The sequence below is a fragment of the Micropterus salmoides genome, unplaced genomic scaffold (assembly GCF_014851395.1).
Source record: "Micropterus salmoides isolate LMB-PRFRI ecotype aquatic unplaced genomic scaffold, ASM1485139v1 Ms_hic_scaffold_2, whole genome shotgun sequence".
In the NCBI taxonomy this organism is placed as follows: Eukaryota; Metazoa; Chordata; class Actinopteri; order Centrarchiformes; family Centrarchidae; genus Micropterus; species Micropterus salmoides.
The window spans coordinates 16,884,648-16,904,786 of NW_024041150.1; the positions used below are offsets into that span (position 1 = coordinate 16,884,648).

At 40.2% G+C, this 20,139-nt stretch overlaps 2 protein-coding genes across 2 annotated transcripts; both read right to left on the reverse strand.

The window, feature by feature from the left end:
* Positions 1–1,921: 1,921 nt before the first annotated feature.
* LOC119911897 lies at positions 1,922–15,201 on the reverse strand. The gene is made up of 5 exons (XM_038730878.1): positions 14,117–15,201; positions 2,994–3,338; positions 2,801–2,842; positions 2,594–2,673; positions 1,922–2,080 (listed from the first exon to the last, which is right to left on the reverse strand). Exons 1-5 carry the CDS (start codon positions 14,160–14,162, stop codon positions 1,958–1,960), a joined length of 636 nt encoding a protein of 211 aa, XP_038586806.1. The 5' UTR covers positions 14,163–15,201; the 3' UTR covers positions 1,922–1,957.
* Positions 13,563–20,139, reverse strand: LOC119912161. Its single transcript, XM_038731195.1, has 7 exons — positions 20,084–20,139; positions 19,601–19,945; positions 19,457–19,504; positions 19,197–19,307; positions 19,049–19,083; positions 18,199–18,346; positions 13,563–13,946 (listed from the first exon to the last, which is right to left on the reverse strand). Exons 1-6 carry the CDS (start codon positions 20,136–20,138, stop codon positions 18,224–18,226), a joined length of 717 nt encoding a protein of 238 aa, XP_038587123.1. The 5' UTR covers position 20,139; the 3' UTR covers positions 13,563–13,946; positions 18,199–18,223.

Sequence of the window (20,139 nt, forward strand, 5' to 3'; positions counted from 1 at the left end):
GATGATCAAAATTAAAGTGTTTACAGTCACACAGCTTAAACAGCTGAGTTGGAGAGGAGAAATAAAATCTGATAATTGACCCAAAGTGCTTCCAAGACAGTAAGCCCACATTTATTACTGACTCAGATATATTCTTGCAACCACATTTACACTGATCAGTTGTGTAATAAAGAAATCGAGACACATTAGCCGTGTTTCCATCAATGTTTTTTTATTGCGCATTCTGAAGCATTGCATTAGAAAAGGTTGATGGAAACGGCAACATTTGTAAAAAAAACAAAAAACAAACGTTAATTTCGCAAAAAGGTGAGGTGGTTTTTGCCTTTGTCGAAAAAGAGTAAACGTGCTAAATGGGACATAGAAACACTTGTTTCCAAATAAGTTCTGATGCAGCGAACTTGTAACTCACCACTGATCAGCTGTTTCTGCTGTCGGCGTCTTGCCCGGTTGTGCAGAGTTCTGCATGCCTGCCGAGAATTTCATGCACCTCGCGGCTGGTAACACTCATTTGTGCTGAGAAATGAGGTGGACGCAGATCTCGGCAGGTAGCATTCATCATCTTTTCTGCCGAATTATGCATTCACCTCTTAAAGGTAACTTTTCATACTTTGCTCTTTATGATCCCTAACATTGAAATTGTGACCATGTTAGCATGCTGATGTACCAAGCTCAAAGCATCGCTGTGTTTAAGTAGCCTACAGCATCACAGAGCCACTAGCAGGGTGGTAGACTCTTTGTCTTGTTTAACATCTGTATTCTCCTTTATGCTGCAGTTTGTGCTCTCGATTATGAGAATACTAGTGTTGGGATCTGGTAGGAGCCGGTTTGGTTATTAGAACAATAGCAAAGATATTCAGAAATATTAATAAGGTTTTTAATATTACTCAAATATTAATAAAGATGAATACATATGGGGCACCACCCTGAAATCAAGGATCAATAACCAAACTTGAAAAGAGTCTCAGAGAGTGTTTTTTCCCACCTTTGAATGCCAATATTTACAACAATCAGCAAGTATGTGAATGTAGGTGTGTGTGTGTGTGGGGGGGGGGGGGGGGGGGGGTTGCACATGTGGCGTAAAATGGCGGGCACAGGTGGAGTTACGGCTACATGCTGTGTTTTCCAGATGTTGAGTGAGGATGTGAATAAAGCATGTAAATGAATGTGTGTGTAGGCCAGTACAGAAAGAGAAAAAGAGAAAAAAGTGCACAAAGCAGAGTATTTTAGATCCTGGTTGCCGCAGCAAGATACATCGTAACTACCACTTTTTCACACAGTACCCAGCAGCAAACTTTCAGCAGCCTGGTCCTGGTCCTGCTGATGTATAGTTACTCACTCTGCACACAGTTCCAGGAAGTAACACAGCTAAAAACACACAAATCCTAAATACTGTGGTAAAAAACAATTACTGCCACTTTGTCACACAGAAACCGGTGACAAACTTTAATTCGGCAGTCGTGTTACTACACAGAAATCACCACAATAGAGCTTCAGGTTACAAAGACACAGTTAGAAACCTATCTCTGCCTATCTCTCATTTTCTGCTTGGATTCTGATGATAGCTGCGATGCTGCACTGATTCTCTTTAGCAGTCGAGACAAACAGTTTGTGTAAAGTGATAAGTAGTGATTTAACAGGCTTTTAATATTTGTGTTGAGGCTTTTTTCTTTACTCATTGGGACTGTTTTTTTTCCCTCCCTACTTATTTTTCAAAAAAGCAGCTACGTTAATTGTGTCATAAGCAATTCTCTTCCTTCCAAACAAGTGACGTGTACTTCCCTCACTCCTTCCTCCTCAGACCATCTCAGTCTTTCAGCAAGTGACAGCCATCAGTGTCCTTTCTGACTCCTCGTCCGTCACACATTAAGCATGCTTGGTTCCCTCAAAACACAACAGCAGTTTATTTTGAAAAAGCATCAGTTCCACTCTGAGCTGCAGTTCCAGTTGCTTTCTGAGTCTATCTGGTGGCAGCATACACAACATTTGTCTCCAGTTCTCTCTCAGATGCAGGCCTGCGGTTTCTTTTTGCTTTTGGCTGGAAGCTTAGAGCTGCGTAGTTCAGGTCATCTGAGTCCAGATTCTGTAAATCAGAACATTTAGAGTCACATACTGTATCACACACTCTGCTGAGTTGCCAAAAATCCATATAATTGGTGGATTTGTGGGATCATTTAAACTAAGATTAGTGTCAAACATAGCATATCTTATATTATTGTGTAATTTAAGTGGTAAAACGTGATTTTTAATAGAACCCCTGCTGTTTTTCTCAATTTAAGCTAAACAAAAACTGTTTTAAACTGATCGTTCAAACAATAGAATGAAGTGCTCCACCTTGCAGTAGTTACATTTGAATTTTAAAATAACAATTTTGCAACTGTTTTTTGTTCCTCACTGTACTACAAACAACTACATGCAACTTTATAACCTTATAAGTGTTCACATTGTTTCCTTCTGTCTGCGGTTCTTCATTCACAGCTAAATGGTAGATAACAAACATTAATTATTATTGAACATATACTTTACTTTGGACTTGTGCATCATGTTAACACCATTTACAAGAAGATGTGCAACAAATTATCTCTGTATAATCTACTGTACCTGTAAGTTTCCTGATTTTAACAGCCAGAACAATGACGACCATAGTGAGGAAAACAGCCAGACCATCAGGCTCCTCTACAAGAACAATTACAGAATTAGATTCTCTTTTCTAATCTGGTAGTTTTAGACATGGTTGAGATTGAAATTATTGACTCTAAAATATTTGCACAATGAAACAAATCTTGAGAGAGGAAAACCTTACTTTCAGTCTTAAAAGCCACTTCATCATCAGATTCACCACTACCTTTAAAAAAAGGTTAAATCATGTGACATGTATTGGGTTTTTTTGTTTGTCTTTATGCTGTCAACTACTGCAGCATTACATGTGAGATAAACTATAAATATGATGAGAAAATGAGATCTCTGAAAGAGATAAGACTTGAAAACAATCTTACCATTAACACTTAAATGTGTTGCACTGGCAATGACTGTATGTTTCTCCACGTAAATTCCACAGAAATACAGTCCAGAGTCAGATAAATCCACTTTTTTGATTTTAAGAAAGACAGTGGAGACATTGGAGCTCATTTCAAATTTTCCATTTTTAAATCCATGACAGAATGAAGCATTGTCATAAGACTGGTACATGGAGGAGATACAGCTGGGCTTGGTTCTGTTGATCAGTTTGAACCAGTCTGTCTGAGTTGGGTCTCTGGAAATGTTGGAGCACAGCAGAGTGACTTCCTCACCAGGCTGGACCTCCACAGTCTGAGACTCAGAAACTGAGACAGAGATCCAGCCTGAAACATACAACAGACGACAAGACTTTCTTGTTGTAACCTAACAGTAAAAAAATATATCTTACTAAATGTCAGCAAGTTAGTAATTTGAAGCTGGGAGTAATTCAGTGGCAGTACTTACTGAGGCTGCAGAGGTTGAAAGCTGTCATCAAGGTAAAGTTCATCATTGCGCGTATGACTGAAGCTCTGTAATGTCCGTAAATGAAGTGTTCCCCATGAAGGGCGTTCTCAATGCAAAGAGGCGGGCTGTTTTTTGTTGCTTATCATGTTGCTCAAACTGACTACATAAATGCTTTCAGGAGTGTTGAAGCAAACGTTAAACCTCATAGAATACAAGTCTAGGTTATATTTCAGAAGATGTTCGTTCATAATAATCTTCACACCAAAATACATACAATACAATGAACAAAAATATAGGGAAGATGAAAAGGATTCACATAACTTGATCAGGTAGCTGGTGTAGAGTCACAACAAGACACAACAAGATGCTCAATTTGAGATAAAAGTTAACATATTAATGCCTGACAGTAAACAGATGGGAATGTCTGATGTAGGCAAGCCAGGACGAGACCATTGGAAAAACCATTGGAAGCATAGTCCACCTGTGGTCCTGAAACTGCCACACATTGTGCTGTGATTTAGATTTTACATTTATTCATTTAGCTGACGCTTTTACCCAAAGCGACTTACAATTGCTACACATGTCAGAGGTCGCACGCCTCTGGAGCAACGAGGGGTTAAGTGTCTTGCTCAGGGACACAAAGGTAGATGGGTCACAGTGGGGAATTGAACCCCAGTCTCTCACACCAAAGGCATGCATCTTATCCATTGCACCATCACCAAAAAACTCTACCACCCAGCGAGTTTATATTTGTTACATTCTATCTGTAACAGATGTTCTGAGGCCGTACCATACCACTTTAGTGGCAACACAAAGATAAGTATAAGCAGCAATATGAGCTTTTGGCTGAACCTCAACTGAACTGCCTGAACTGCCTGCGTGTAGACAAGGACAGATAAGAGTTGTGTAACACCCCTCTATGGTTTGGAAACTGACCAACCAGTGGTTAAATATAAGTGGGCAACAACACCAACAAGCTGTGCAAAATATAGCCTCCAAGTTTATTGCATGCATTTAAGGAAATAGACATAAAGGGTTAAAACAAGGTCAAAGCAAAGAAAGCTAAAGTCAGTTCAATGGGGGGAAAAGGGAATCAGGCTCTTTGGCTGGGTGTGCTCAACTTCGTTTCCCTGCGTGGTTCATGGTCGGAAACACACTAGCACTACGGATCCTGGTATCATCGGGGAAGCATGTGTGTGTGTGTGTGCATAAGCCTGTCACAGAGTTACTGTAGTAGTACTGTAGTCATTGTTGTTGTTAATGAGAATAGAATCAATTAAAGGTGTGAGGAATTAATTGCAACATACTCATATGCTTTGTATTTGCTTTGTTTGTCAATCCACGTTTTAGTCCAACAAATAATACGTTGCCTGGCTTCAATCACCTGCCATTGCCATAATTCTAAAAGTTTGCATTTATCACATGGTCCATTGCTGTTCATTACTAAACCCTCATTCATGCTAACTTTGTATAAGGGAAATATGCTGATTGTAAGAGAGGTGAGGTCAATTTTAAGTTAATTTGAGATTTATAGATTTATAGAAGTTACAAATGGGCTTCTTAGAACCTGCATAAATAAGGTCTTTCATGCTCAGTATCTTTTATGAATCAAACGTAAGCACACCGTCTGAAATGATCTGAAGAAGTAAATTTAAATCTGAGAACAGTTCTATAAACTGAGGCCCAGGCCTTTATCCGAAACAGTCATTTAGAGACATGCCTTTATTCCTTATTAATTTGATCACATTCTAATAAGACTGATGTACTATTATTTTAATTTGCTGTTCATGTTGTTTGTTGGTCCCTCATAGTTTGTTGCAATGCATGTTCAAAATTTCCTCTACTAGTGCAGTGCCGTTTCAGGGTGTTAACGTTCAGAATGCGTGCCGGTTTGGGCTATGACGTTTGTATGTGTGTGATTATGTTTGTTTTGTTTGTCATTGTCTGTGGGTTACATGCTGGGTTAGGGTGTTTTTGTCTGTTTTCTGTTTTCTCCCGGTTAATCCTCTGGCAGTTGGTTGGGGCGAGTGCCTATCTTCCCCCCCACACATCTGGCTCTGATTTCATCACCACACCTGGGGCCTGTACCACATAGCAAGTTCAACATACCCAGGGTATCTTTTCGTTATCTGGCTTCAATAACCCTAACAATCGCATTCAGGATAAGCGGTCACATTTAGCTGGTTATCATCTTGGTAAGTCAACCCTGCGTTTCCCAATCTAGCCATGAGCGTGTTGACATAAAAAAGGCGGTGTTGGCAGCAGAGTGTTATATTTTACCAACCAAGAGCAATATAGAGAAACAGTCTAAGTAACATAGCTGCAGCTTACTCATGCGGGAAGAGGAGGCGGAGCCTATAATATGAATGTATTGATTTAACATGTTCATGGCTTGTATGACAGCTTTAGCCTTATTGTTTTAGCTCAGCTGTGTGTCAACATTTCCACATTAAAAGCCTCAGAGGTTCTTCCAACTCACTTTTAAGAAGTTCTCACCCCTTCAAAAATCTGATTAAAGTATTTAACACACTCAAAAGTGCTCCAAATATTGTTAATTAACTATATAAAGCAACAAAATCAAAAATCGACTCATGCCAGAAACAATGCTCAAATAGTGGTCGAAAGACTGAATCTCAACATTTAGACTCTGTATTACAAGGTTGCTACTAACCAAAATGAAACCTTTACACTAAACTTAATTTCAAAATGCCTGCCAAATAATACATAAAAATATAAAACACATTTCAAAGTGGTAAGCAGGCTCACTGTCACAAAAAACAAGTACAGTAGTAGCCTACTTCAATCAGTTAGATTTTATTGCTATACAAACGTTCCTCCACATCACCACAGGAAACATAAAAGCAGCCTATAAAACAGTCTGTGGGATCTCCAAAAGATGGTGATGTCATTTGAGCTGATTGATGCCAAGAGAGCTGATTGGTCGGTAGGCAGTGTTTTTATAGTGTAGATCTCTTATCTGGAACACAACCTGCTCCAGAGCAGTGGCCTGTACTACGAAGCAGGGTAACTGGCTTATCCAGGTAACCTCAGGAGTAACTTCGTGACGTCGGGTGTAACTTCCCGGTTAACCTGTACTACGAAAGGTGGAGAGTATGTTACCCGGGCTCTGTTGCCATGGCAATTTACGCTGCATTTCTAAATTGCTCCGAGCAGGTTTTGTTCGTGGTTAACTCGAGGATACCCTGCAAGCGGACTACACACCACATCTGTTAATGATGAGAAGTAGGATATTAATACACACCTAAAATACCACACATAAAATATGTTTAGATTTCATCCTGATTTGCTCCACCGCTAAATCCGATTGCAAAGTTTAATATAATTTTCCAGTGCCTGCATACTACACGGCAGACGTGTGTGTGATGTTGCAGCCTTGAAAAGCGAAGTTTCTCTCAAATGTGTGACTATAATGTCAGTGAATATTCAAGTTTTTTAGTTGTAGGCTAGATTAAAGTAAATTTTCTCTCGGATTATTAGGACTACCCCTCCGTTGGCTCCTTTTTTTCTATTTGGCCTACAATGGACCTCATGTGCAGTTGTACCTTTACATCATATTACACATAAAAGAAGAGCCCATAAAATACATAATAGAGTTTTGAACTATAATAAGAACACTGGGAAGATAATTAGGCTACAAATTTAGTCCAACAAGCATCCCTGGCTTTGTCGTCTGCCACGATATTAGATTCAGCCGTTAGTCTTTACATTCATAATTTCCTGACACTACCAACATGCATTCCTCTGGAGAAATACGGAACACGCGGCGTTGCGAAAAAACTCTGCCTTCATGGCCGAACACACCCCTTTTATGTGAACGTGCACCAACAGCAATCAAGTTAACACGGACTCAACTAACCAACATCTTATGCACCATCGTAGTGCCGTTTAACTCCAGTGTAGGCGGTCAGAGTTTGTCAACCCTGAGTTTGCCTGATAACCCCGAGTTAACTCTGAGTAGGTTGAACTCCCTTCATAGTACAGGCCACAGGTTAGCTGTTCAGCATAAGTTACCATGGCAATCTATCTACCCTGGTAAAAAGGGAACTGCCGTTATGGTACTGAAAATGCAGGGTTAACCCCGAAGTTACCTGGGTAAGCTCAGATCCTGTTATATTATCACATTAGTGAATTACGAAGTTCACACTTAATTTGTTTGCCTGTATTTACATACCAATATTATTGGTAGGCAGGAATGATAGTAAAGTCAGTTGCAAGTGGTAACACAGGTGTTGTTACACTATTACACAGTGTGTAATTATAAATGTTACTAACAATATGTCCCATTGATCTCAAGAGCTCGCACCTGACCAAAGGGAGTGCAGTGCACAGTATTTTAATTTTTTTTTAATAATTTGATCACAAGTAGTTATTAGCCTAGTTATTAGAATCTACAAAGCAGATTTTTATCTGTTGAGCTGTACTGCACATTGTAGGTATCTCACTTTACAGAGGAAGACACTGTTGTCTGGCTCTGCAAGTATGAGGCTGCACAAAGCATTTTTTCTGCAAGCAGGGTGCTGATGTATAACACTGACAGAGTGAAATCAGTGTGATCTGTAAACAAGGTGCCAGTTTGAGAAGAGATGGATACTGCTGATGGGATTCTAACTAACTAACTGCATATCTACATATAACAACAAAACTATCATCACATTAGAAGAGAAATTAGAAAAGCTGTTGAACAGCTTTGGTTTTCTGTGTGGTTTCTTTGCAGAGAGCTGAAGGCCAGTCCTCATCTGGCTTTCGTTTTGGCTGATCGACATAGTGTTTTCACCACAGTGGAAAGTTGCGGGCAGGGAGGGCACAAAACTTGTTGCTTACCAACATGTGGATGCAAACCCTTTCAGGACAGAAAGCTACAGCTTTTAATTGTTCATATACACATTCACTGTGTCAGCACACAATAGAGACAAAAAATAATAAAGGTCAGCATAGCCGAGCAAATTGTGAAAAATAAAGAATTGTGGAAATGTTTTATCCAAAACTTGAATATAAATATAAATGTTAAAGATATGAGGCCTCATGACTCTCTGCTTCATATCATATTTTATTTAACAAAGGTTTGACTTTAGATTCCTCATGATCTTCAGGTCAGTTGTGCTCCCACCTGTGCTTTATTTGCCCGTTAAACCAGTGACATGTCCGTCACTCACTCCTCCCTGCTTGCAAAATCTCCCTATTAGGACATTTAAAGTCATCAGTGTCCTTTGCTGGCTCCTCCTCCATCAAAACATGAAGGTGGTTTGGATATTCATCTTTCAGGGTTCTAGTTAGGTACGTGGGAGCTCAGCTCCCATAAGTGAGGGGGAGGTCTGAGCTCCAATGGAAGCAGTTAAATCATTCATCTGTGGGGGTACCCAATTCATTTATCAACAACCATTACTTTGATTCAAAAATTACTTTGTATTTTTCATTGTAGTTAGTATTATTTGCTGTACATTAATAAAACCAAAATAAACATGTTTTCCAAATAGGGCTGTGTAATTTGACTAAACTCTCATATCCTGATTCAAGTCATTTCAAATCTCCAAAACAATGCATATCCCCATATAGAGCAATTTTGTAAATTCAATGTATCATGAGTTAGTGTTGGAATTTCCAACAACTCATGACATTTCTCTGCATCATAAATGTGAGATAAGCAATTCTGGAGAAATCCAATACCCTGACAAATACCATGATACAGAGAGAACAACAACACAGCAAGTAATGTTACTACTTGTAGCTAAATTGTGTTAGCAAACTGTCGCTACTTGAGGACGATACTAGAGACCTGCGTGGGACTGTTTTCTTGATCCTGCTCCCACCTGCATGTGTGTTCTACCGCCCATTCCTGCAATGTGTGTATCCACTCCTGCCCGCACCCACAAACATTGTGACATGCAGAGTAAAAAAAGGACACAAATGTTTGGACTATGCTAAAACCATGTGACAGAAACCAGCGAGGCTGTGCAGTGAGTAAACCTCACTCACGACACCTTAGGAGACATCCTGGCAACTGTCACAAGTGGGCACTGGGTTTAGCTCCCTCATCAGCGTGTTGTGCGACATAATAAAATGAATGATAAATGTTTTTCAATCATTAATTGATTTATGTTGTCATGTCAAGTGAACTATGCTGCATGACTGTCATTATGACAGGATGGCTGCTCTCCACCAGGCAGACACTATGGTGTGCAGTACAATATTGACCAAACTGTAATGCAGAGTGAGACAGCATGACCCCCGAACATGAACTCAGTTAAAAGCAGCTACTACCAACATTATCTTATATTGAATAAAAGGTTGTAGTTTTAGACTAGGTGAGTTATCATGCTGCCAATAAAGGCTGCCACTGCCAACACTGTCTAAAATCCTGGCTAGCTTCGGTTTCTTCTCTGAGAAATAAAAAAACGCTTCACTGGCTATCATGACAGCCAGCACATTTTGGCTGCTATGAAGAATGCTAGCTATGCCGCTGGACCTGACGTTGCTGCCTGTGGGACCACCACAACACACTCAGACACACATTCACCTGCTAGTGTGCAACTGTTACCTGACCTGCTGAAAGTGCGACGACCAAAAACTTGCAGGAGCAGGATGAGGAGGTACAGGTTGCTGCAACAGAACTTGGGGCACAATCAACAGTGATCCTGGAATGAAAAAAACCCTGTCTGTTTGCAAAGGAGGATGGGGTTGGATGCAGTGTGTGTGAGGAAGCTAAGACACCTTTAGTCTCTAAGAAAAAGCTTGTCAGGTACGACGTCACTGGTAACACAGATGTGGACAATGTTTTTTTTTTAACATTGTTGAACTGGATCGGGGTCACTACAATACTGCACTAAAAAACAACCCTTAGGCAGCAGGAATGGAGGAGGAGTTTCTTCAAAAAAAGCTGATCCGCATAGCCACTGATGGGGCAGCTGTGCTAACCGGCAAACAGGCTGGACTCATAGACTGAAACAGGATTTGACTTGACTTCAGGCAGTTCATTTCAACACTGTTCTCCCAACTTATGCAGGGTGAGAGAGGGGCTTTCCTACATGTAATCACACTGACTGCAAAACCAGGAAGATGTTGCGGGTTAAGAGCCTTTCTGTTATTTGTTACTAAATAATCCAATTTGATCCCCTCACTTTCATACAATCTTGGATTAAAAAAAAAGAACTTCAACTTCAGCATCATGGGTACCAGGACCACAGCCTCCAGAAAACAGACCACTTTGTTGTTTTTTCTTCATAAGGGTAAGAGAACAGGGATAACTGTTTACTAGCCTAAGAGTATTGTATTATGTGCTGTATGAAATTTGTCGAACAACTGCTGGTTTACATGATGCATTGTATCATCCCTCGGTTCTTGCACTGGTTGCAGTAGACAACTGTATTAGACTTTTGACTGCTGCTTGTTTGTTTTGTATAATTAGATTTTTGAAAGATCCTCCAATTAGTAGAGTGCTTCATATGATAATGTGCTACTGTGTGCTGGCGGCGAGCAGTGTGTAAAATAATAACACTTTAATATGAAACCAGAAAGGGCGGATTTGTGGTCTCTCCTAGAGCGATGTGTCTTTGTTGGCAAATTTTAGGAAACTGAAACTTAGTAGCAGTGGGCTGCCGCGTATGTGTGAGAGATAGAGAAAGAAAGTGTTGGACCATGTAATGAGCAATCAAGTCTCTGTCTCTCTCTAGGCGTATTATTTATATATTTATCTCAGCTGGTAATGTTAGTTATATTAGAGATCCCCACAAAGCTCCGATTATTACTCGAACCCTGGTATCTTTACATTACAATTAAGGAAAAACAATTTAAATTTTACAGAAACTGAAAAGTGTTAATGCTAATAATGGTGCTGATAAAACTCAGTCTAGATAATCACACATCAGTGTATGTCCTAGTTGACTTTCACTAGTTAGAGTGGGTCATCCACTGATCACAGGGTTTGTGGTTTGATCCCCACCTCCTCCTGTCCACATGTCTAAATGTCCTTGAATGAATGAGTGGCAAAAACCTTGTAAAGGGCATTGAATGAAAGAGCGGATGGAGAGGAAGATGGAGTGAGTGATGTGACCCTTGACCAGGTTACCAGCTTATTCAATAGCAAACTTCCTCTCTCCAATCTGATCTACTAGCAGCACATCACCTGTCTGAGAGCTGATTTCTTTACTATATTTCCATTCTGTACACATAAAGAGGCTGACAAAGGCAAACAGGACAGTTTTAACAGTTTATTTTATTCTTTGCTCCAAAGCTTTGACTTTAAAGGCCTCGCACCACACTGTTCTGTCTCTTCCTGTGGGGTGATGTGTACTTTATATGCTTAAAGTAATTAAATAAATACATTTTTCTAACTGCTCCCTGGCCAGCATTTATAACTTATGTTTATTTTCAGGCCGATTAAATATTTAGACATGAAATACAAATGTCAGTTAGATTTTAATCTGCAGGAGAAATAAAGAAAAGATGAAAATATAATAATTATTATTCGTCATTTATAATCCTCTGCTTATAGTGACCGATTTGACCCGGACAGACGTGATCACTATAAGAGGTTTCCACTCTACTACGTAATATCAGTTGATGAGTTGCAGTTCCAGTTGCTTCCTGAGTCTATGCGTTGGCAGCAAAAATAACATGAGTTTCCACTTCTCTCTCTGATGCAGGCCTCCTGCTTTCTGATTGTCTTCGGAAGGAACGTCTCGGGGAGAATCCCTTGGATTTTAACCACCACTGCAGGGCCCTCATGTGCAGCAAGCCAGACGGGATTACCGCTGGAGGCTGCCGCCATGAGACCCAACACCCTCTGAAAGTCTTTCACAGTGATGGTGCGGCCTAGCTTCACTCTGGTCACTGAGGACAAAATGGACCCGATGCGTGCAGGCGACAGGTGGCGTGTGATAGCGTAACTGGAGGCGCATATAAGCACGCCGGCACACCGGACACATTAGCTTTTTTCTATTCAGCAGACACTCTGGCATGTTTGAGACTACGAAAGAAGTACAACCTCGAGAGGAAATTTCTTACCTCGAAGGAAGTCTGGCAGAGGAGATGGCTGGTGAGCAGTTCAGGCAGTGTGTTTCCCATGCCCGCGCTACATCACGGCTGGGGACACTCATGCCCTGTGTGTGTCTTGTCTGAGGATGCCGCATACCCAGGCAGCTCTCGAGGGGGCTGCTTGCGGCCATTGCGAGGCCCTGCACCTAAGGGTGCTGAGGTCCCAGTGTGGCTCTTTCTCTTAATGCGGCAGGAAGCGCTCTCCCAGTGGCTCGGGCCCTGCGGTCGCTTCATAGCAAAGAGCTAATGTGTCCGGTGTGCCGGCGTGCTTATATACACCTCCAGTTACGCCGTCACACGCTACCGTTCTAGCGACGCCAATAGGATTGGAGTAGTTTCATTCATGATTTCAGCCCTGCCACACCCAGAGGCGTTGCTATAGTGTCGTCACCGACGCAGTTCGAGTTCCCTTGAAGGGGAACCTCAGCGAGTTCAGGAATGCAGTTACTCTTCAAGTTCATGAGCCTCAACTGTTCAAAGTTTGAAGTTGTCAGCTGAAATTCATTTAATGGGAACATTTGTGGTGAAAGAAGGGAAAAATATCATTAACAGACCTGTCATGTTTAAATGCAACTTTGAAACCAGATAGTTCATATAAATTAATTGTAGGTTCACGTTTCTTTCTGGCTGCGGTTCTTCATTCACAGCTAAATGGCATAGGACAAATATTTGACTGGTTAATCAGTAATGACCACATACTTTGGATTTGTGCATCATGTTGATTCATAAATCCAAAGAGGATTTGCAAAAAAATCCTAATCTACTGTGCCTGTCTGAAGTTTTCTGATTTTAACAGCTTTAAAAATGACGACTATAGTGAGGAAAACAGCCAGACCAGCCAGGATCTCACTCATCAGGTCTATTGTTCCACCAGGCTCCTCTACAAGAACAATTACAGAATTAGATTCTGTTTTCTAATCTGGTGATTTTAGAGAAGATATAAATCACTGACTCTATTGTTAAGAGAGAACAAACTTACTTTCAGTCTTAAAAGTCATCATCAGATTCACCAATAAATTAAATTAAAAACCCAATAAAAGAGGGGGGGTAAATCATTTGACACACAATAGTTTCTTGTTTGTCTTACTACAGTGACATTACATGAGAGATAAACTACAAACATGATGAGGAAATTAGATCTCTGAAAGAGGTAAGGCTTGACTACAATTGACTGTATGTTTGTCCATGTTGATTTTAAGAAACACATTGGAAATGTTGGAGCTCATTTCATCTTCCATTTTTAAATCTGTGACAGAATGAAACTTTTCCATCAGACTTGAACATGGAGGAGATACAGCTGGGCTTCGTTCTGTTGATCAGTCTCAACCAGTCTGTCTGAGTTGAAGTTCTGGAAATGTTGGATCACAGCAGAGTGACTTCTTCACCACGCTGGACCTCCACAGTCTGAGACTCAGAAACAGAGACAGAGATCCAGCCTGAAACAAACAGCAGAGACAACAAGAGATTTATCCCTGAGCGTATAATGCAGCAGATACTGTAATAAGGCAACAACAACTATTAATTCAGTTCCAGTTTACAAGTTTGAATTCTGATGGTTACTGGTTACATTATTTTGTGCTGAGAATAACCAAGTGCCAGTACTTACTGAGGCTGCAGAGAAGGAAAGCTGTTATCAAGGTAAAGCTTCTCATTGTGCGTTTAATGGTGTCACTGCAAGATAAGTCTGTACTACTGAGCTCCTATAAAGGAGATTAGAGAGGCGGGGCGTCTTTTGTTTTTCATCTTTCCACTCACACTGACCTATTAATGCAATGTAATGCCATTGCATATATATTAAGCTTTGAGCTAATTTCTGAACATAAACTCTGAATTATGACTTCACATGAAAATTCAGTGCTAGGAGACTCTACAGTACCATGTTATATCTGTGTCAGATGCAGTTTGAGACAGAAGTTGCCACAAAGAATTGCAGAAGCATAAAAAACAACTCCTTTGTGACTCCTGCCGTTTTACACAGCCATTACTGAAAGCATCCTCCCCTAATCCATAACAGTCTGGTACAACAGAAAAAACAAAGTCAGGGACCTGTGGCGTTTTAATGCTTGATGCTGTGTTTATGTTCATTCTAAAGGTGTTCAGTAGGACTGATATCATGTATCCTATGATCATCTAACAACGACAGGATTGATTATTAAAAAGTTTATTCACTCAGAATTTTTGCTGATGTTGAAATCTGTCCTTGACACCCACCGGTATGCCTTTTCAAAGTTCTGTACAAAGTCTGTTCCTTTTCATTTACATGAAAATCACTTGTAGAAACCCGAGTTGTGTTTAAATATACATGTTTGTCTAATAAGACATTAAGACAGAAAGGGAGACACATGTTTTCTATCCCTCAAGTCACTGGATATAAATTTATAATATGGCAGCTGAGCCTTTATCAGACTCTTAAGTGGCTGCATGTCCAACCTGTTGCATTGAGTGAGCATTTGTCCACATGATGCACCCTCTCTTGCAGCAGACAGAGGCAACCTGTTCTCACTCCCTGACTCGTCAAGTTCAACGCAGTGGGGGAAGCCCCGTCAGTTTTGACGGTAAAGGTGGGTATATGATATCTAACAGAAAAGAGGTGGTTGGGGTGGATGGAGGGCCAGAACCTGCACTTTGAATCAGGAGACCGGGGTTCGTGTCCAAGTAGTTTTTGTATAGCATGCTGTTTCGAAATGGCAATGTTTTGAAACGCTAGCATTTTATTTTGAAAGTTTAGAATCAGAATCAGAATCAGAATCAGAAGCTTTATTGCCAAGTAGTGTTTTACACATACGAGGAATTTGCTGTGGTGATAAGGTGCTACACACAGAAGTCATACAGACATAAATAAATGTAGAAATATATAAATATGGAATAGAAGAACAATGTTACAGATATATACATGTGCAACATATACACTCACCTAAAGGATTATTAGGAACACCATACTAATACTGTGTTTGACCCCCTTTGGCCTTCAGAACTGCCTTAATTCTACGTGGCATTGATTCAACAAGGTGCTGAAAGCATTCTTTAGAAATGTTGGCCCATATTGATAGGATAGCATCTTGCAGTTGATGGAGATTTGTGGGATGCACATCCAGGGCACGAAGCTCCCGTTCCACCACATCCCAAAGATGCTCTATTGGGTTGAGATCTGGTGACTGGTGACATTTTAGTACAGTGAACTCATTGTCATGTTCAAGAAACCAATTTGAAATGATTCGAGCTTTGTGACATGGTGCATTATCCTGCTGGAAGTAGCCATCAGAGGATGGGTACATGGTGGCCATAAAGGGATGGACATGGTCAGAAACAATGCTCAGGTAGGCCGTGGCATTTAAACCATGCCCAATTGGCACTAAGGGGCCTAAAGTGTGACAAGAAAACATCCCCCACACCATTACACCACCACCAGCAGCCTGCACAGTGGTAACAAGGCATGATGGATCCATGTTCTCATTCTGTTTACGCCAAATTCTGACTCTACCATCTGAATGTCTCAACAGAAATCGAGACTCCTCAGACCAGGCAACATTTTTCCAGTCTTCAACTGTCCAATTTTGGTGAGCTCTTGCAAATTGTAGCCTCTTTTTCCTATTTGTAGTGGAGATGAGTGGTACCCGGTGGGGTCTTCTGCTGTTGTAGCCCATCCGCCTCAAGGTCGTGCGTGTTGTGGCCTCACAAATGCTTTGCTGCATACCTCGGTTGTAACGAGTGGTTATTTCAGTCAAAGTTGCTCTTCTATCAGCTTGAATCAGTCGGCCCATTCTCCTCTGACCTCTAGCATCAACAAGGCATTTTCGCCCACAGGACTGCCGCATACTGGATTTTTTTCCCTTTTCACACCATTCTTTGTAAACCCTAGAAATGGTTGTGTGTGAAAATCCCAGTAACTGAGCAGATTGTGAAATACTCAGACCGGCCCGTCTGGCACCAACAACCATGCCGCGCACAAAATTGCTTCAATCAACTTTCTTTCCCATTCTGACATTCAGTTTTGAGTTCAGGAGATTGTCTTGACCAGGTGAAGCAATTGCCATGTGATTGGTTGATTAGATAATTGCATTAATGAGAAATTGAACAGGTGTTCCTAATAATCCTTTAGGTGAGTGTATACATGTGTGTCTAACCGGACATTGCATATTTATTGTTTCTAACTTTACCGGATGATGCAAATTTGTTGTTGCTAAGCATTGCTAACTTGACTGCGAAGCCTTAAATATCAAAAAATTACGCTAAAGGGCTACCCAGGGCGTTCATAAGCAACGCCAAAGGGCTTTGACCAAGCGTCAATATGTGAGGAGTCGGGAGTGAGAATGTGTTGATAGAGGGTATTCACCATTTAGTCTGCAGATCTCCCAGCTGAGCGTGTCACAGCAAGCCTACTTCAGGAGATAAAGAATCTCATGAGGACTCACAGTTGCTCAATTGCTCAATTGCTGAGAGACAGAGTTACTGTAATGAACGGTTTGTGTGGCAAAGAAATAGCTCTTTAGCAAACATTTGTGCTGAATTAATTGTAAAGACAATGCGTCATCCACGATTTTATTGAAATTTTTTATTATCAGTAAATCATGGGTAGCATAACAAGCAGCTGCTAGTGGTGGTAGTGATAGTGGTCGTCATGGTTACAGTGACAGTCATCATGATATACTAGTATTATCAGTATTTGCAGTTGGTTTGTTACTATTTTACCATAAAGTTATTTAAATAAATTATTTCCTATTATTATTTACATTATTATATATATTTATATATAATTTTTATTATTATTTATTATATAAATAATAATTTTACTTTCCCTTCTAAGCGTAAAAGCACTTTCTGCAAGACATACTGAGCAGCCTCCAGCTCTAGTATAGTCAGTGATAGAATGATTGCTTGATGTTGGACGGTGGGGCTGAGAGTGGTGTGTTCAGTACGTGTTCAGTGGGCGGGGCCGTCTACGATGCTGAAAGGCTAGAGGAGGTTCGATGCTACATAGATCCTCTATGATGTCAAGAAGGGAGCCAAATACAAAAGGTGTGTTTGCACACACATTTACTGAAAGACTGAGCCGGTGAAAAATGAGAATATGTATTTTTATCTCAGAATTATGTTGAAAAATACATAAAAACTGCATTGTGCATAATATTGGACCTTCTTGTAATGTGAGAATAGCAATGCTTTTGATGTTTGTGCTCATGGCTGAAGTCTTCCTGTTGTGGAGACTTTATATTTGACTCACACAGACAATGTTTGTCACCACAGGGGGCCGGTTTATTCTGTAATTTTTTCCCCTCACTATTTCTGAGAAATGCCCTAAATACAGTAGCTACTTTAAATGCGTCATTAGCTAGTAGGATCGTTTTCACTGTTTCCCTTTATGTTTGCCATTGAGCTTTGATATCAGAGGCCTCGTGATTTCACCTCAGTTATTCTGACCACACCGTGCCGTCTCTTCCTCCCATACGAGTCACATGTACCACCCCCCCCCCCACCCCCCCACCCCCCCCACAGACTTACTTTCCCTATGAGTGTGACAGCCATGTCTTTTCTGACTCGTCGCTTTGACGGAGAGAGACAAAAAAAAATTAGCTAGAAAAAATAGAAACATTAATCATTTGTTTTTTGGCAGTGATTCCTTCCACTCACTACCCAACCACAAAAACACAACAGCAGTTTATTTTGCTAAAGCATCAGTTCCACTCTGACCTGCAGTTCCAGTTGCTTTCTGAGTTTATCTGGTGGCAGCATACACAACATTTGGCTCCAGTTCTCTCTCAGATGCAGGCCTGCAGTATCTTTTTGCTTTTGGCTGAAAGCTTAGAGCTGCGTAGTTCAGGTCATCTGAGCCCAGATTCTGTAAGTCAGAATCACATACTGTATCACACACACTGCTGCAGCTGAGTTTCCAAAAATCAATCCGTTTTGTGGGTACTACCAAAAAGGGATAATTTAACCCAAGATGAGTCTTAAACACAGTATAGCTTAATCTAATTTAAATGGTAAAACATTATTTTTAATACAATCCCTTTTTTCATAATTTACATATACCTAAGAAAAACTATTGATTTAAACCAAGGTTGTTCAAACAATAGGATATATGTCAGATTGACACTCAAAGTAAAATTATTCCACCTTGCACTGGTTTTATTTGAATTTTAAAATATTGTAACTGTTTTTTGTTAGTAACTGCAGTATAAACAATTATATGCAATTGCATAGCAGAAAGGCTCAGTTTTCTCTTTACTGACAATTTATCCTCTGGTTGAACTGATGAAGCATTTCTGTGTTTCAGAGGGAAGAAAAACAAAATCCCTTTTGGGAAGACAGGAAAAAATATTTCTACAACTCTCACATTCTGAGTAAGCTAGCAAAATCACACATTTTGTATCTTATTTTTTAGTTAATGAACGTCAACTGTTTTGCACTCAAAAGATAACTATTATACTGTCTGCCTAAATTTCCTCTGTAAAGTCACCTGCAGCGGCTTGGAACATCATTTACAGACTCTTGTGTTTAAATGCAACTTTAAAACCACAATTTACAGAAATTACTTCACCTTGTTTGCCTCTGGCTGCGGTTCTTCATTCACAACTAAATGGTAGAAGACAAACTTCTGATTAGTTAAGTATTAGCGACCAAATACTTTGCTTTGGATTTGAGCATCATGTTGACAACATTTACAACAAATTTTAAATCTACTGTACCTGTCTGAAGTTTCATGATTTTAACAGCCATAACAATGATGGCTATATTGAGGAAAACAGCCAGACAAGCCAGGATCTCACACATTAGGTTTGTCATTCCACCAGGCTCCTCTACAAGAACAATTATAGATTTAAAATCTTTTTTTTTATCTGGTAGATTTAAACATGGTTGACATGATTCATGGCTGAATTAAATTACTGATTCTGACTATGTTAACTTGCACAATGAAACAAATCTTGAGAGAAAAGGAGAACCTTACTTTCAGTCTTAAAAGCCACTTCATCATTAGTTTCACTAATAAATTCACCTTTAAAAAAAGGGGGGGGGGGGGTAAATCATTTGACACATGTCAAAAATTTGAAATTAGATCTCTGAAAGAGGTAAGGCATGACTACAATCTTACCTTTAACATTTAAAAGAATTGCACTGGCAATGACTGTATGTTTGTCCATGTAAAATCCACAGAAATACAGTCCAGAGTCAGATAAATCCACGTGTTTGATTTTAAGAAAGACATTGGAATTGTTGGAGCTCATTTCAAATCTTCCATTTTGAAATCCATCACAGAATGAAACTTTGCCATCAGACTGATCCATGGAGGAGATACAGCTGGGCTTGGTTCTGTTGATCAGTCTGAACCAGTCTGTCTGAGTTGGAGTTCTGGAAATGTTGGAGCACAGCAGAGTGACTTCTTCACCAGACTGGACCTTCACAGTCTGAGACTCAGAAACTGAGACAGAGATCCGGCCTGAAACAGACAGCAGAGACAACGAGTTATTCCTCAGCGGAGCATGAAACAACAATGCCACTAAATGAGTTCAATACTAACTAATCTGTAAGTGAAAAATAAAAGAGGGTTGGAGAATAATTAATTGCCGGTACTCACCGAGGCTGCAGAGAAGTAAGGCTGTTATTAAGGTGAAGCTCTTCATTGTGTGCATA

Coding starts and splice junctions, on each gene's coding strand:
- LOC119912161 (XM_038731195.1), bottom strand. CDS start 20,138: ATGCACACAATGAAGAGCTTCACCTTAATAACAGCCTTACTTCTCTGC. Junction 19,946..20,083: donor CTTACTTCTCTGCAGCCTCG/GTGAGTACCGGC, acceptor TGTCTGTTTCAG/GCCGGATCTCTGTCTCAGTT. Junction 18,347..19,048: donor CGCAGCCAGAGGCAAACAAG/GTGAAGTAATTT, acceptor TCTGACTTACAG/AATCTGGGCTCAGATGACCT.
- LOC119911897 (XM_038730878.1), bottom strand. CDS start 14,162: ATGAGAAGCTTTACCTTGATAACAGCTTTCCTTCTCTGCAGCCTCA. Junction 3,339..14,116: donor TTTCCTTCTCTGCAGCCTCA/GTAAGTACTGGC, acceptor TGTATGTTTCAG/GCTGGATCTCTGTCTCAGTT. Junction 2,081..2,593: donor TCAGGAAACTTACAGGTACA/GTAGATTATACA, acceptor TCTGATTTACAG/AATCTGGACTCAGATGACCT.